General features: G+C 41.2%; 1 protein-coding gene and 1 pseudogene across 5 annotated transcripts in view; one reads left to right on the forward strand and one right to left on the reverse strand.

The window, feature by feature from the left end:
- Positions 1-5,049: 5,049 nt before the first annotated feature.
- Positions 5,050-5,148, reverse strand: LOC124521430 (uncharacterized; annotated as a pseudogene).
- Positions 5,149-8,076: 2,928 nt separating this feature from the next.
- TRIM2 (tripartite motif containing 2) overlaps positions 8,077-16,684 on the forward strand; it is a 52,055-nt gene continuing 43,447 nt past the window's right edge. For all 5 annotated transcript variants that reach the window (XM_047091695.1, XM_047091696.1, XM_047091697.1 and 2 more), the window contains exons 1-2: positions 8,077-8,225; positions 13,304-13,541. In XM_047091695.1, the coding sequence (XP_046947651.1) occupies positions 8,092-8,225; positions 13,304-13,541 (372 nt within the window). In that variant the 5' untranslated portion in view covers positions 8,077-8,091. The remainder of the gene's footprint in view (positions 8,226-13,303; positions 13,542-16,684) is intronic.

Raw genomic sequence — 16,684 nt, forward strand, 5'->3', positions numbered from 1 at the left:
CTTTTTTTCATCATCTCTCTGATAAAGCTAAGACTTTAACAAAACATTTGTATGTATTATTGAAATTTATGGAGGAGAAATACTTTTACACTTTAAAAAATTTGCTGCCAAATTATTTACTCTCATAGGTTTTTTTTCTTTAAAAAATATGACTGAATTACTTCTAATTACGGCATAATTATAATTTGCACACACCTGTAATTGTTTTTTTGAAAATGTCTGATGCCATCTGTGCCCTTTATTACTTATGTAAGGATTTGAGTGTCAGAATAGAATTTGTCCTATAATGGGGCTGGCTATTAGAGTTCTCTGAATATTTTTATTGTGCAGGTTGTCTGAAATGAACAGATCAGGTTTCCTCCTAGAATTTGAAGGTTTAGGTTAAACCAGATACTGAGGGAAAAAATGAGCCCAGTGTAATTATTCAAACAGCACCTTGGAAGGAACCTTCATTACTGCTTTCTGCGTGCTAGTCTTTCTACCCTCTTTTACTTTACCCTCTTCTGCCTTCATGTTCTCAGTCACCTCCGTTCCTCCATTAAGTGCTTTCCATTATTCTTCTTGAAAACTTATTAAGGTAAACATTTATTCTAATCAGCAACAGAATTAAATAACGCACTTCCTATCCACCAGCGACAAAAGGGGATTTGCTGTTGCACAGGCCTATGTCTTTTGAAGTTCTGATGTAGAATAAATTTCTCCTCCCCCTTCTTGCTAACCTTGCCCAATTTCCAGAGCTTAGGGCCTTGGCCTTCCTCTGTCTTTTTTGTGGTCCCAGAATATGCAACCTCCTTGTAGTCCCAAAGGAAAGCAAGGAAAGAGTCTTGGCAAGGTGATGGATGTGGGGAGAGGAAACCCCACTCATCCTGACTGTCCCAGGGCACTGTGGATGAGTGTTAATCAGCCTGACCACTTAACACTCAATCACACAGACCCAGCTTTCTGTACCTTAGAAAACCCAAAGCAAATCTTAAGAACCGACTTAATTGCATCGTAAAAGGTGAGGATGTCTATGAAGAAGGCAAAGAAAATAGTTATCTATACTAAGAGGTAGAGGAAATAGGCATAAATATTCTAAAGATGAGTTGGGGGCTTGACATAAATCAATTTCCGTGTGGTAAAACCCAGCAACCTTGGGAAGCTGTCATACATTGGACCCTGGAAATGATAAGAACCTTTGGAAAGCTTGGGCACATCCTTGCCTGCAGACAGAAGTTAAAGTGAATGGCTTCTGGAATACACACCCACTCACCCCCAAACACACGCGCTCATGCATGTACTATCAGAAAAGATATTGCATCTGGCCTTCTAATTTACAAAATGGCCCATTTGGGAGGCTTGATTTATCTGGAAATAGGTCACCCTGTTTTAATTTCACTGAAGATTGTCCTCTTTTCTTTCTTCTGGTTAAGTCCTCTGTAACAATGCAAATTCAGTTGCAGGTGAATAAAAATATGCTCATAAATTTAAAAACTAAAAATACTTTGTTTCTTTAGTCATGTTTTAACCTGTGCCTTGAGCTCTAGGTACCATCTGTCCTGGCAGGTAAAAGATAGAACATTGTGAGTTACAGATAATCCTAATAGTTCGAGATTTTCTTTCTGTAAACGCACCAGAAAAATTTTTAACTTCTTGGGAAGCCGATTTTATTTTTTATTTTTGTTTTTTAATAATTCAGAATTTACTGCTTTCTGTTTTTAAAATGTTATTTATTTTTGAGAGAGGGAGAGGGAGGGGCAGGGAGAGAGAGGGAGACAGAGGATCTGAAGCAGGCTCCACCAGGCTGAAGCAGAGAGCCGGATGTGGGGCTCGAACTCCCAAACCGTGAGATCACCTGAGCTGATGTCAACCACTTAACCGACTGAGCCACGCAGGCACCCTGGGAAGCTGATTTTAGCCTGTCTGCGTTGTTGTCATTGGCAGTAAAAATGTAACCATACTAATAAATTAATCCAGCTAAGTGGCAACAAAGAGAAGCAGTAACCCAGGAATGCCATAAAATTAAACAGAAGTGGAACCTAGTGCCTTTAGGATGGTATATAATCAAATATGCTGACTCTTACCCACAAATCACATGTTAAAATTTTATTTTCCAAAGGAATCTTGACCTGTTTCCCAACCGTGTTTCCTAGCCTAGCCAACAAGTTTTCCCCCAACTCTCTCCCCTTCTCAAGCAGAATGCTTTCAATTTGTCTTTTGTCTTCTACCCTCCCTTCCTGCTCTTCCCCCTCTGGTGCCAGCAATAAAAAGTTTGGATCATTATCTGATCTAACTGGTATACTCTGGGGTGGGAATTGTGGTCCCAACCCTAGAATTGTGGACCCAGGCATTTTCCTTTTGTTTCTTCTCCTCTCAAGTTCTTCTTTTCCACTTGGTTGTCATTTCCACCAAGTTCTAGGGGATTTGAGGACGTGAGCCAGGAAAAATACCAGAGGTGACGTGAGGGAAGAAATGCTAGGATGGGAGGTTTTTCTATGCGCAAGGATTTTGTTACATGCGTATTGCATTGTTGTTACAAAAGCTGTTTAGTGGGCACGCCCCACTAATGAGGAATTTTTGTATCAACTTTCTTAGACTTTGTATTTCCGCGCACACGTGTCCTCAGTGGTTCTCAATTCCCTTTCCGCCTTTGTGAGTGTGTTTAAGTATGTCACTGAATATTTACCGTCTGGCTGACGGCTTGTGTTGCTAAAGATTAGATGATCACGTGGGAAGGCAGGTAATGTCTGATGTCAAATGAAAACATTCACATGACTGATGACAACCATGCTGTTTTTGTGTACTAAGTCAGCCAGTGCCGCTTTTTTCTGCTACTGGGACTGAGTCCATTCCCATGTTATACTTTATTTGCTCAGTTCATTCAAAGAAATAGAGTGTCTATCATGTACAAGGCACAGTTCTAGCTGCTGCAATCCTTGCCTTCGTGAATCTTACATCCTAGAGAGGTGGGGAGGAGACAATATGCAAGATAAACACATTACATACTATATCAGAAAGTGACCGTTGCTACAGAGACAGAGAGCAAGGACGGGAGATAGCAAGTGCTGGGGGCTGGGGGGCAAATTTCAATTTTAACCAGAATGGTCAGATTGAGAAGGTGCTATTGAACAGAGGGGTAGAGAGGAGGACCAAACCCCTCTTGTAAGCAGTATTGCTGTTGGTTTTCCACTGACAAGGAGCCTCAGCCAGTCTCCCCACATAGCGAGAGCTCTCATAGCTAGTTAATGTCAACAGCACCCTAATGTTGGCTATTTATGTAGTTTTAAAATGGCCCTTCTTAGAGCGCCTGGGTGGCTCGGTCAGTTAAGAGCCCAACTCTTGATTTTGGCTCAGGTCATGATCTCATGGTTCATGAGATCGAGCCCCAAGTTGGGCTCTGTACTGACAACGTGGAGCCTGTTTGGGATTCTCTCTCTTTCTCTCTCTCTGCCCCTCCCCCACTTGCTCTCTCAAAATAAGCTAAAAAATTTAGGGGCGCCTGGGTGGCGCAGTCGGTTAAGCGTCCGACTTCAGCCAGGTCACGATCTCGCGGTCCGTGAGTTCGAGCCCCGCGTCGGGCTCTGGGCTGATGGCTCAGAGCCTGGAGCCTGTTTCCGATTCTGTGTCTCCCTCTCTCTCTGCCCCTCGCCCGTTCATGCTCTGTCTCTCTCTGTCCCAAAAATAAATAAACGTTGAAAAAAAAAATTAAAAAAAAAATAAAAAAAAAATAAAAATAAGCTAAAAAATTTAAAAAAAAAATGGCCTTTCTTGCCATCCCTTCTCTGTCATTTCCTCTGTGTTGGCCTTTTGTCGGTATGTAGAGTGCTAGTTCCTGCATCCAAGAGGATTCGGGTTCCTTCAGAGACAAAGCCCATTCCATGCATGCTTGTAGGTGCTCCGGTCCAGAAATTGGTTTTGCAGATCTCCAAGAGAAGAGTAGTTCTATATGCTGATCTCTTTCACTATCATGTGCTTATTTCTGCTGGTCATGTGAGTAAGAAGGATCTCTGACACTTCAGAAACCAAGATGGCGAAAGGAGAACAGCCGAGAATCTAAATAAGTATTTATTGCTCTTCTAATCAAAGCAACCAGAAACTGTGGTAGTGCCCGGACACTTTAAATGCTGTATACATTTTATGTATGTTCCTCGCGGCGTATTCAGACTGATGGAAAGCTTCCTGTGGTGCTTGTTAGCACATTCTGTGCCTCCGTTTTTCTCGGTACTTTATCCCTTTAGGAGTAGTCAAATTGTCTTTCTATTGTGGGTATCCAATTATATTCAGGGAATGATCATTACCCTGGCAAAGTCTCGGTTTGGGGATCTTTGGGGCTTGGAAGCCTTTTGTGTTGATTCTGAGAGTCCTAAAAATCCAGATGTCTTCAACAGGTCGCTTGTGACAGATCTGTAATATTGTCATGCTTTTAAATTAGTGTTAATGAGTCAACTTAATTTACCATATAAATTAACAATACTAACAAAGACTTACTCCCACCCACTTCAATAATTATCATAAAATTAGAGTGAAATATTTTTATTTCAGCATCAGAACATAATGATGTGAGCTCAAGAAATTTCATTTACTCAAATCATACCATCTGATTAAAACAAATGGTTTCTCCTTGCCCAAACCCTAAAATTCTAAGGTTAAAAAAAAAGAGTGAAATCAATGCGATGTTTTCTCTGTACTTTTTTCAATACTCAGCATGACTGATTATTTCAAAGGGGGATATGAAATTTTTCAAAAGCTATTCAAATTAAAATTATTTTTAACTTATTTTAACTGAAAAGTTCAGTATAATTTTTTAAAAGTTATTTATTTGTTTTAGAGATAGAGAAAGAGTGTGAGCAGGGGAGAGTGGCAGAGGGGGAGGGAGGGAGGGAGAGAGAGAGAGAGAGAAAGAGAGAGAATCTTAAGCAGGCTCTGTACTCAACTTGGAGCCCTGATGCGGGACTGGATCCCACGACCCTGAGATCAGGGGTCTCAGCCAAAATGACCTGAGCCAAAATCAAGAGTCATATGCTCATCAACTGAGCCACCCAGGTGCCCCTTAGATATAATTGAAAATATATATATATGGAACACATCATGAATTTTTGTGTCATCCTTGCTCAGGGGCTGGGCCAATCTTCTGTGTCATTTCAATTTTAGTGCTGCTGAAATGAGCACTCCATAATTTTTATCACACACACACACACACACACACACACACACAAAGTGTTCATCTTGTTTAAGATTAGGTATCAGATAAAGCAGAAGACTTGAAATCTGAGCTTTCTGATTCACTGATTTTACTGGGTGACCTTGAGCAAGTCATTTAAACCCTCGGCTTTGGTTTCCTTATCTTAAAGACAGACAAATCCATTCCTTCCCTTTTCTGATGTCATGGGGATGTGGTTAAGAAAAGCAGATGATGTGCCAATACTTTGAGCTCCTGAGAGATGAGCCACATTTAATCCAATCAATGAATATCATTCTCTACTCTAGTTCTTTAGAGAGACATTCTAGGAAAGAGAGAGCAGATAGTGCTGGCTAATTAGATATGTCACACTCACACTGTTTTAACTAATGCGGCGAGTTCTGTTCAGATGTGACACTCTTGTATAGCAGGTTCACAATGTTCTGTCTGTTTATTAATCATGCTCTTTAATAAGCTTATCTAGAAAGTATAGAGTTGGGATATGGGTGTGTCCTATATGTAACTATACTCAATTATGTATAACTAGTAGAATTTTTTTAAATGTTTATGTATTTATTTTGAGAGACAGCACACACATGCAGGTGAGGGGTAGAGAGAGAGAGAGATGGAGAGAGCGCAGAACCCGACTTGGGGCTCAATCTCACAAACTGTGAGGTCATGATCTGAGTTGAGTTCAAGAGTCAGATGCTCCATCTACTGAACCACCCAGGTTCCCTGATAGAATTTTCTTATTACAAGTTGACATACTTTTTAAAAATGTGGTGAACTGGTGGGGAGAGAGAAGAACTATCATTCATGTTTGAAAAAAATTTCCATTAAAAATTGTAGAATTGTTGATTCTGTAAATATGGTATTTCCCAGCTTCAAACACAGGTCCCAGGCCAAGTTAAAATATTATATATAAACCAAGCTTTTATAGTACATACAGCCTTCTTAAAGCACACGGTCAAGGGAGGTATGGTGGTTTAAGGAGTGAACAGGCTATGGGTTTTGCATTCTGGCAAACTTCTTAACTGAGCCAAGGTTTTCAAAAATCTGTGGAATGAGAATAATATTACTTCCTGCCTAGGGTCATATTGAAAATTAACAAATTTTTTTTGTAAAGAGTGTTTCTGTTGGGAATTGGGGGGCTGTAGACACCTTACCAAATATTTAGAAAATTAAGAAGTGAATTTTAGCTTAACCTTGGTTTACCCTTTTGGAATAGAAGCCAGATGTTCTTCAAGGTGGTAAATGAAGCTGTGTTTTATGTTGTAATTTTACCCTCCCTTGGAGGCCCTCTGCATTTTTCTCTCTTGCCCTCTTCTAATTCTCTTTTTCTGGCACGATTCCTGACATTTTGAAACCTTCTCTGAATTAATTAATTTCACCAGGTCCCTCAGATTCCCACACATGAATACCAACAGACATTTCTTAAAATGTTAGGAATTATCTGCCTTTGTCCCTGCTCTGTGGCAAATACATTTTAGCATAGAATCTATAAACCTTTAGTTCTGAAGAGAACACTCTGAACCACATACAAAGGTCTTAATAAAAAGTTCTAATTATTCTGGAGCACCTGGGTGGCTCAGTCGGTTAAACGTCCGACTTCAGCTCAGGTCGTGATCTCATAGGCGGTGAGTTCGAGCTCCACGTTGGGCTCTGTGCTGACAGCTTGGAGCCTAACTCGGATTTTGTGTCTCCCTCTTTCTCTGCCCCTTTTCCCACTCATGTTATTTCTCTCTCTCTCAAAAATAAATAAATATTAAAAAAAATTTTAAACAAGTTCTAATTATTCCATCCTTGCATGTTAACAGTATGTAGGGGAGGGAAAACTTTTTCTCAACACACTTCAATTCTGTTCCTGAAGACTGCAAATTAAACTGACAAAAGACAGATTATCAAGAGAAAAGGATGTACACATTTTACTGGTAGTTTATTTTTCCAACATAATATATAATATTCTAAGTTTATTAATTTAATATTTTTAATTTTACATGCATGGGAGCTTCACAGAAAAGAAATGAAAACCCAGAGAGGCAGTTGGACCTGGGGGCTTATATACTGTTTTAACAAAGGATGACAAATGGTGGAGAAATGGCTAGATAAAGGAAAAGGAGGTTTAGGGACAGTAAATTGTAGGAAAGTGACCAGGAAATGTATGGTCCATAAGGGTTGTTGAGTAAGATTTGCTACGTAGACTCCTGTCCCATGCTATCTTTGGTGATAATTAAGAGTCTCCTCTTTTTGGTATGGGAGAGTGGGGCACCTTTACAAATGAAAATTTCCTTTGAAAATGGGAAATCGATGCCCTGCTTTTAAGCAGGGGGGAGAGGACAGAATGCCTCTCGCCAACCACCAGCTGCCTTACCGTGTCTGCTGTTTCTCAAGTGCCTCCAGCTCAAAATAATCCTTATGCCAAGATGGCACATTTTGGAGTGACATTTTGATCCCCTTCAAGTACAATAGTTGGGAAACCATTTTATCTTAGTAAGACTGTTCTATTTGATATAGATTATACTTTTATAAGACTGTAGGTATAGAATCAAATAGAGTCATAAATGAAGGCATGAACAGGCAGAGCTGTATAAGTATTTGGCCCCTCGGTTACCCCTGCTTGCAAAGCCAGCAGGCATGCCTCTTTGTGCAACATACGTCTTCTAATTTGTTTTGTTTGCATGGTGAACATGTGATCATTTTATCGATTTACAAAATAAACAGGCATTTCACTGTATGCCTCATCCAGCATTGAGGGTTGGTTATGGTCATTTTGAGGTCACTGGCATGGAATTCTACCTGTATTCATAACACGGTGTCTGTAGTGAATGAACCAATGATTGATTTGCACTTACAAGTTATTATATATTTTTCCTGTCTGACAGCAGCAGCGTGCAGGGTCAAAGACAGCCGGCCTCCCATGTCAGTGGTCTAGGATGGCCAGTGAAGCCACCAACATCCCAAGTCCTGTGGTGCGCCAGATTGACAAGCAGTTTCTGATTTGCAGTATATGCCTGGAACGGTACAAGAATCCCAAAGTTCTCCCCTGTCTGCACACTTTCTGCGAGAGGTAAGCCTCCTTTGTGCTCAGAGAAGAGAGTTTCACAGACTGATCTCCTCCAGCTTACCAAGGGGTTCTTTCCAGAATTGTCCAGTTACCTATGGGAGACAATAACTCTTTTGTGCTTATGATAGATATCTAGAAACATAATCATGAGTTGCCAATAATTTACTCTATTTTATTTATTTATTTTTTAATTTTTTAATGTTTTTATTTATTTTTGAGACAGAGAGAGACAGAGCATGAGCAGGGGAGGAGCAGACAGAGAGGGAGACACAGAATCCGAAGCAGGCTCCAGGCTCTGAGCTGTCAGCACAGAGACCAACGTGGGGCTCGAACTCACAAACGGTGAGATCATGACCTGAGCCGAAGTCGGACGCCCAACCGACTGAGCCACCCAGGCGCCCCTAATTTACTCTATTTTAAATAACTACAAGTGAGAGAAAGCAATCTAGTAGCTACTGATTCATTCCCACAGGACATAGAACATTAAATATTTTAAGATTTCAAAAATGTTTTAATTTCTCCCTTGTTTTTTGTCAATTTTTGCCAACCACAGTTCCCTCATACAGTATCTTTGGTGAGGGCCAATTGAAAATCTATTATGGGGCACCTGGGTGGCTCAGTTGGTTGAGTGTCTGACTTTGGCTCAGGTCACGATCTCGTGGTTTGTGGGTTCGAGCCCCATATCGGGCTCTGTGCTGACAGCTCAGAGCCTGGAGCCTGCTTCGGGTTCTGTGTCTCCCTCTCTCTCTCTGCCCCTCTCCCGCCCACATTCTGCCTTTCTCTCTCTCAAAAATAAATAAACATTAAAAAAATTTTTTTTAATCTATTATCTTCTCCCATACAACACATGAGGTAAAATACCTTAGTTAAAAGGGAGAGCTTCCTCTCAAAGATACTTCAGAAGTGGGGCACCTGGGTGGCTCAGTTGGTTGAGCGTCCAACTTCAGCTCAGGTCATGATCTCACATTTTGTGAGTTCGAACACCACGTCAGGCTCTGTGCTGACAGCTCAGAGCTTGGAGCCTGCTTCAGATTCTGTGTCTCCCTCTCTCTCTGCCCCTTCCCTGCTCACGCTCTGTCTCTCTTGCTCTTAAAAATAAATAAACATGGGGGCGCCTGGGTGGCGCAGTCGGTTAAGCGTCCGACTTCAGCCAGGTCACGATCTTGCGGTCCGTGAGTTCGAGCCCCGCGTCAGGCTCTGGGCTGATGGCTCAGAGCCTGGAGCCTGTTTCCGATTCTGTGTGTGTCTCTCTCTCTCTGCCCCTCCCCCGTTCATGCTCTGTCTCTCTCTGTCCCAAAAAATAAATAAACGTTGAAAAAAAAAAATTAAAAAAAAATAAATAAATAAACATGAAAAATTTTTTTAAAAAGATACTTCAGAAGACACATACTAATGGCACATTTGAACATAAAGATGTTGCAGATGAAGAAAAAGCTATGTGTATGAAATAATTATAAATTACCTGAACATGTAATTTGCTATATATGAAAACACATTTCTTTATCCTTCTTAGTTTTTTCCATTGAGTTAATCAGTTATCAAAATACATCTTTACTTTCTCGTTTAACTTAGCGCATAAGCAATTAAGCAGATAAAGTTTGTTAGTAATTAGTTTGTGTCCTAATTTAAGTATTTCCCTAGTAAGGTTATATTTTTTTTTCTTAAAAATAAATATAATAATTATGTTTTATAGCATTGTGTTAAATATATTTTCTATTATTATTAAATATACATAATTAAAATGCTTTAATTCTTTTTATAGAATAGGAAGTGGTGTTTCCAATGGCTTCAAATCAGTGCTAATTATATTTACCATCCATTTAATATACATTTGTTAAAGTTGATTTACTTTGTAAGACCTCAGGTGCAACAGAATAACCATATACATGCTGGTGATGGATAGACGGAGAAGGTGGATTTGTTACTGGCCATTGTGGGTTTTTTGTTTTCTTTTTAGGGGGTTCTTTTGGGGTGTGTGTGTGTGTGTAGAGTTTTTGTTTGTTTTAGTAGTGGTATATAGGGCACTAGCACTTTTCACTTTATTTATTTTACACTTTGGTGCATTTTGTAATTTATAGTCCAAAATGACTATATGGAGAGTGACTTCCCCCCCTCACTCAATGAATCTAGCTAAAACATGAATACCAGCTAATTGTCCCTGTGTCCCTGGGCTCACATGGTAAGATCATTATTTGATTTGCAGCAGTTGGCCTCTTCATATATAACACTGAGAGGCACTCAGTCTGAGCCTGGCAGAGCCTCCTATTCCCCGTGTTCAGTTCCCAGGCAGTCCGCTGTTTGGCTCCCATTTACGTGCTCTGACAGGTGAGAAGCAACAGTTTTGGGCTGTCCTGGGTCCGCCTCACGCCCTCTCAGTTGGGTCTCACCCAGTCTACTTCTGTTCCTCCGTCTAATGGCCGGTGGTAGAGATTTTCCAGAGCCTACCACAGCAAGTCCCTGTGGAATGCATGGAATGGGTTTTGAGAAGGTCACAGTGGTCACAATATGAAGAATATTAGAGGATAGAGGATACAAGGGTGGGTGACAGTGCATAGAGCCACTGCAGAAACCCAAGAAAGGCTGGTGTAAAGCAGATGATGAGAACTGGAAATGTTGGAAGGTATTTAGGAATTTCCAGCCTTTGGTGATGGGTTGGATGTGGAATATGAAGGACAGTTACGGTTTTCAGCATGGCTCCATCATTCCTAGATGAATGGATGGAGGTGCTGTTTGTTGAGATGGAAAGAGGACCCAGTTTGGGGAAAGAACATAGCTTTGGTTTTGGACATGTTGAGTCTTAGAGCTTGTGCGACATCTAAGAGGAGATGCCAAGAAAGCAGTTGGTGTAGAGATTAGGGGCTCAGAGGAGACGTTTGTGGAAGAAATAGAAATGTGGGAGTGTTGTGTTTATAGCCCTGCACATGGATATGATGTCCCAGGGAGAGAGGGGTGCTAATGACAGAGCCTGGACTGGCCAGTAGAAAACCAAAAGCAGACAGAAGGAGAAGGAGGACCAAGTGAGTGTGCTGTCACAAGCAAGAGAAGATAAAGTTTCAAAAAAGGAGAGGTGGGAGGCAGCAGTCACATTTAATGAGTGGTACTGGGAAGGATAGGAGTGAAAAATGTCTATTGTCTGGATTTGGATGCCCTCAGTGACCTTAGCAAAAGCTATTCTGTTTCTGGTATTGATTCAGTGCTAGGTACTTCTGTGACATAGGAAAGTCCATTAACCTCCTTGATGGCATTTTTCTTATCTACCTAATATGGGGAATGAGACGAAATCAGAAGTTTTCGAATTTCGTTTGGCAGAGCAACAGGGAAACATTATGTAGAGTAGTTATATAGAGCTTAGGTTCTGGTGCCTAAGAACCTGAGTCGCCTGGGTTTGAACTCCTGCTCTGCCCTTGACCACTGAAGTTCTGAGAACAAGCAACTTTGCTTCTCTCAGCCTGTGTTTCCTCGGGTGTCTAAAGTACATACTTCAGGGGCACCTGGGTGTCTCAGTTGGTTAAGTGTCTGACTCTTTGTTTCAGCTCAGGTCATGATCGCACGGTTTGTGAGTTTGAGCCCTACATCGGGCACTGCACTGAGAGTGGGAAGACTGCTTGGGATTCTCTGTCTCCCTGTCTCTCTGCCCCTCCCCACCCCCCTCTCTTTCTCAGAATAAATAAACATTAAAACATAAGTAAATAAAGTACCTACTTCATACGGTTTTTGCAAGTACTGTGAATCTAGTGAGCAGGATCTATATGTCATTACTAGCAATGCGTTTTGCTAATTAAATGAATTAAGTTGATGCCTTTTGAGGAGAGGCAGGAAGAGATCATGTTGGTATGACTCCGGGTGTCCTATCCCTGCTTTAAACAAAACATTTCCACTGGGAGGTGTTTTTTTTTTTTTTCTTTTTTAAGGTTTATTCATTTTTCAGAGACAGAGACAGAACATGAGGTGGGGAGGGGCAGAGAGAGAGGGAGACACAGAATCTGAAGCAGGCTCCAGGCTCTGAGCTGTCAGGACAGAGCCCAACATGGGGCTTGAACCCACAGACCGTGAGATCATGACCTGAGCTGAAGTCAGATAGATGCCTAACCAACTGAGCCACCCAGGCGCCCCTCCACTGGGAGGTGTTTTTAACATGGGAGATCTGCTTATGCTTTTGTATGCAACTATGTGTATGAAATAATTAAAAATTAACTGAATATGCAATTTGCTATATATGAAAACACATTTCTTTATCCTTCTTGAGTAGTTGTTCCATTGAGTTAATCAGTTATCAAAATACATCTTTACCTTCTTATTTAACTTAGCACATGAGCAATTTCACATATGAAGTTTGTTAGTAATTACTTTACCTGTGGCTTAATTTAAGTATTTCAACAGTAAGAGAAAACTTCAACCTGTTTCTCCCCATTGTAAAAATCCACAAATCTGTGAACATGACACTGGATATTGTAGAGCAATGCTTCGCAACCTTTTTAAAATTTTTTTTAATGTTTATTTATTTTTAAGAGAGAGAGAGAGAGACAAAGTGTGAGCGGGGAGGGGCAGAGAGAGAGGGAGACGCAGAATCCGAAGCAGGCTCCAGGCTCTGAGCTGTCAGCACAGAGCCCAACACAGGGCTTGAACTCACAAACTGCGAGATCATGACCTGAGCCAAAGACGCTTAACCGACTGAGCCACCCAGGTGTCCCCTGCAACCTTTAATGGGCATATAAATCACCTGATTCAGACTCACCAGGCCTGGAGGAAGACCTAAGATTCTGCACTTCTTCCAAGTTCCCCAGAGAGGCCAATGCTGCTCATTTGGGGCAAGGTTCCCCAGAACACTACCAAAGTCAATGATGTTACTCTTTTCCTTGAGGGTTATCCTTTGCCTGATCAGTTGATAGGGGCGCGGGAGTACACATTACCTCTTGGTTGCTGAAATCTTATTTTCCTAGAAAAGGAAACTACACAGGGAGTTTCTGCAAAGTAGCCCATGTAGGTGCAGAGAATGTATGGTACCTGTGAGAAGAGGTGGTCCTGCTCTTGCTCGAGAGCCCACTGTGCTGACAGTCCACCTGCTTCTGCTCCCGCAACAGGTGCCTGCAGAACTACATTCCCGCCCACAGTCTAACCCTCTCCTGCCCAGTGTGCCGCCAGACCTCCATCCTGCCCGAGAAGGGGGTGGCCGCGCTCCAGAACAACTTCTTCATCACGAACCTGATGGACGTGCTGCAGCGAACTCCCGGCAGCAACGTTGAGGAGTCCTCCATCCTGGAGACGGTCACCGCTGTGGCTGCCGGAAAGCCTCTCTCTTGCCCAAACCACGATGGAAATGTAAGTGAGGGGATTGCAGACGCGGCCTGGGGGCATGACTGCTTTGATTTGGGTAGGCTTCGGGCAATCAGAGGTTATACGTACGCTAAAGCAGAACTCCACCTGGAAAATGAGTAATTAGAAGGCATTTTTAGCAGTGCTCAGGCTATTTTGCCTGCTTACTTGCTCTGATCACATTCATTTAAATGATCAGATCAATCTTCATTGTGTCTATTAGCATGTATTATTAGTTTCCCCAGGAGAGCAAACCCATAACTATTTGCACAGTGGGTATTCTTGACCCACATAAATATCTATATAGTAAAATCTGGATAAAGATTAAAAACAGATACGTGCTGCAAATTGAGAATGATTAAAATATTAATTACAGCTCTTTGTTTTTCTTTTGAGGGAAATTTTTCTCCTGCTCCATTAGGCCCTAATCCTTAATAATAAATAGAATTTGAAGATGTGTGAATCCTTGACAATAGATTCTAGATTTTGAATTCAAGCATATTTTCTGCTACTAGCAAGCATAATAGGTGATATAAACTTAGGAGAACCTGTGTGTACCATTAAATAACTGATTCACAATAGCTGTGTCACCTGAAGAGGCCGCATTGTACAAGAGCACTGGCTTTGGATTTCAACTGCCTGGTTCAAACTCCGCTCTTCAACTTATTCCTGTGTCAGCTTTGACACGTTTATTAAGCTCTCTGTGTCTCACTTTCTCATCTGTAAAGAAGAAGTAATAATTGTATTTACTAGGGACCCCTGAGTGGCCCAGTCGGTTAAGCATCCAACTTTGGCTCAGGTCATGATCTCAAGGTTTGTGAGTTCCAGCCCCGCGTCGGGCTCTGTGCTGACAGCTGAGAGCCTGGAGCCTGCTTTGGATTCTGTGTCTCCCTCTCTCTCTCTGCCCCTCCCCCGCTTAGACTCTTTTTCTCTCTCTCTCAAAAATAAATAAACATTAAAAAAATTAAATAATAGTATTTACTATATGGGATTACTTGGAGAAGTAAATGTTTAAGTCATATAAAGCATTATAGTTAGCTCTTGATAAATGTTAGCTATGAAGATTATTTCTCATTAGTGACTATTCACTTTTTTCTTTGTAATGGCCACTTCAAAAGTATTAGAAGCTGCTTATAATAGAAGGCATGGGTCTAGTAAAACCACTATCAAGCAAGCTATTAATTGTTAGAGCAAAGGAATAATTATTAGCCATAACTATTGTTTGTTGACCTCATTTCATGCCACTCTCTCTGCCCACCACACGGCAGCCTCACTGGCCTAGAACTTGCCAAGTGGCTTCCCACCTTGGGGCTTGATTATTCTCTGTGCCTTCTGCCCGGAATGCTCCCTGGCTAGCTCACCCTCATCCTTCATGTCTCTGCTCAACTTGCTCCCACACAGAGCAGTCTTCTGTAACTGAGGCAAACCACCTCTGACACCCACTTATTAGCCATTACGTCACTTCCTGGATTTCCTTCCTGGCATCCACCATGCTCTGCTTGCCTTCATCTGTGTATTTGTTGATCTTCTGGCCTTACTTTTAGAAAGTGAGCTCCAGAAGGTCAGGGACCATGTTCACCATTATATTGCTAGCACTAAGCACAGTATCTTCTACATGGAAATGTAGAAACAAACAGAGACTGTCTGTCCTGAACTTGCTATAACAAGGAATCAGCCACTGTCACTTCTGTTTTGGCAGAGACTCAAAGGCAGGCAGAGGAGTGGGAAAGCTCTACCGCAGACAAAAGGGAAAGCTTTAGGGATGCGCTGTTTGGAGGCTGTTGGCATGGGGAAGCTGGAGACAGAGAGACAGAGCGCGAATGGGAGAGGGGCAGAGAGAGAGAGGGAGACACAGAATCCGAAGCAGGCTCCAGGCTCTGAGCTGTCAGCATAGAGCCCCACGTGGGGCTCGAACTCATGAACCGTGAGACCATGACCCAAGCCAAAGTTGGACGCTCAGCCGACTGAGCCACCCAGGCGCCCCTACGTATCTTTAATTAATTATTTAATTGAAAGCACACCAGGCTGTCAATAACCACGGTTTCCCATGCAGTGTACTCCAAGGGAGAATTACCATGTAAGTTTTGTAAAGGAAACTTTAAATGGTGCCTTCAATTAGTTGAACATTCTTCTTATGACCATTTCTCACACTGGCTCTCCCTGAGGCTGTCTTCTCCTAGAGGAGTTCTAGCTCAGCTCAGGTCATGATCTCACGGTTTGTGGGATCAAGCCCTGCATCGGGTTCTGTGTTGACAGTGCAGAGTCTGCTTGAGATTCTCTCTCCCTCTCTCTCTGCCCCTCCCCCTGCTCTCTCTCCAATGCTCTCTCTCTCGCTCTCTCACAAGATAAATAAATAAACGTTTATTAAAAAAATGAAAGGAGTTCAATTCAAAAAGGTAGGGAAAACAACAAAGTTCATATATGGAACACGAAATAATAGAGATAAACTTGGTTTGAAAGTAATAAAACAATTGAGTTAATAAACCTAAGAGCTGGTTTTTTTAATTAGTGAAATAATTTGATATCTGGTAAAACAAAAAAGGGAAAATATATCAAATTAGGACTCTAACAAAGAGATACCAGTACAGGTAAAAGGAATATTTTAGAACAAATATATCAATGCTAGGTGCTAAAGGCTAATATACTTGAAAGTTTGAACCAAATGGATGATTATCTAGGAAACTGGAAGTGATCAAGAAAACCCGAGTAGGCTGCTAATTTTGCAAGAAACTGGTAAAACTTTATTTGAAACCTAATTCCTTCAAAACAAATATGTGTAAAACAAATATGATTCATAGTGTGGTCTGCATCTTAAGAAAAGATAGAAAACTCCCTAATTCACTCGTGATATACTCATAACTTTAATACCAAAATCTAGTGAAGACAGAAAAAGAAAACTATTAATCATTCGGTTCATGAAAATAACTGTAAAATTCTTAATTAAAATACCCCAACAAATCCTTACTATGTAAGAATTAAGAATCAGGAAAAACATGAACATCACAAAAGAATTAAGACTTAGGAAAATATGAATATCACAAAAGAAAATGGGCAGAGAACTCAAAATTCACAGAGGACATATAAATGGCTAATAATAGTATGAGAAATGTCAAGCTTCACAAATAATCACATCTTTTCAAATTGATTTT

Source organism: Lynx rufus, unplaced genomic scaffold (assembly GCF_022079265.1).
Source record: "Lynx rufus isolate CCGP_SWC_20201006 ecotype Redwood Valley unplaced genomic scaffold, mLynRuf1.p SCAF_3, whole genome shotgun sequence".
NCBI classification, from domain to species: domain Eukaryota; kingdom Metazoa; phylum Chordata; class Mammalia; order Carnivora; family Felidae; genus Lynx; species Lynx rufus.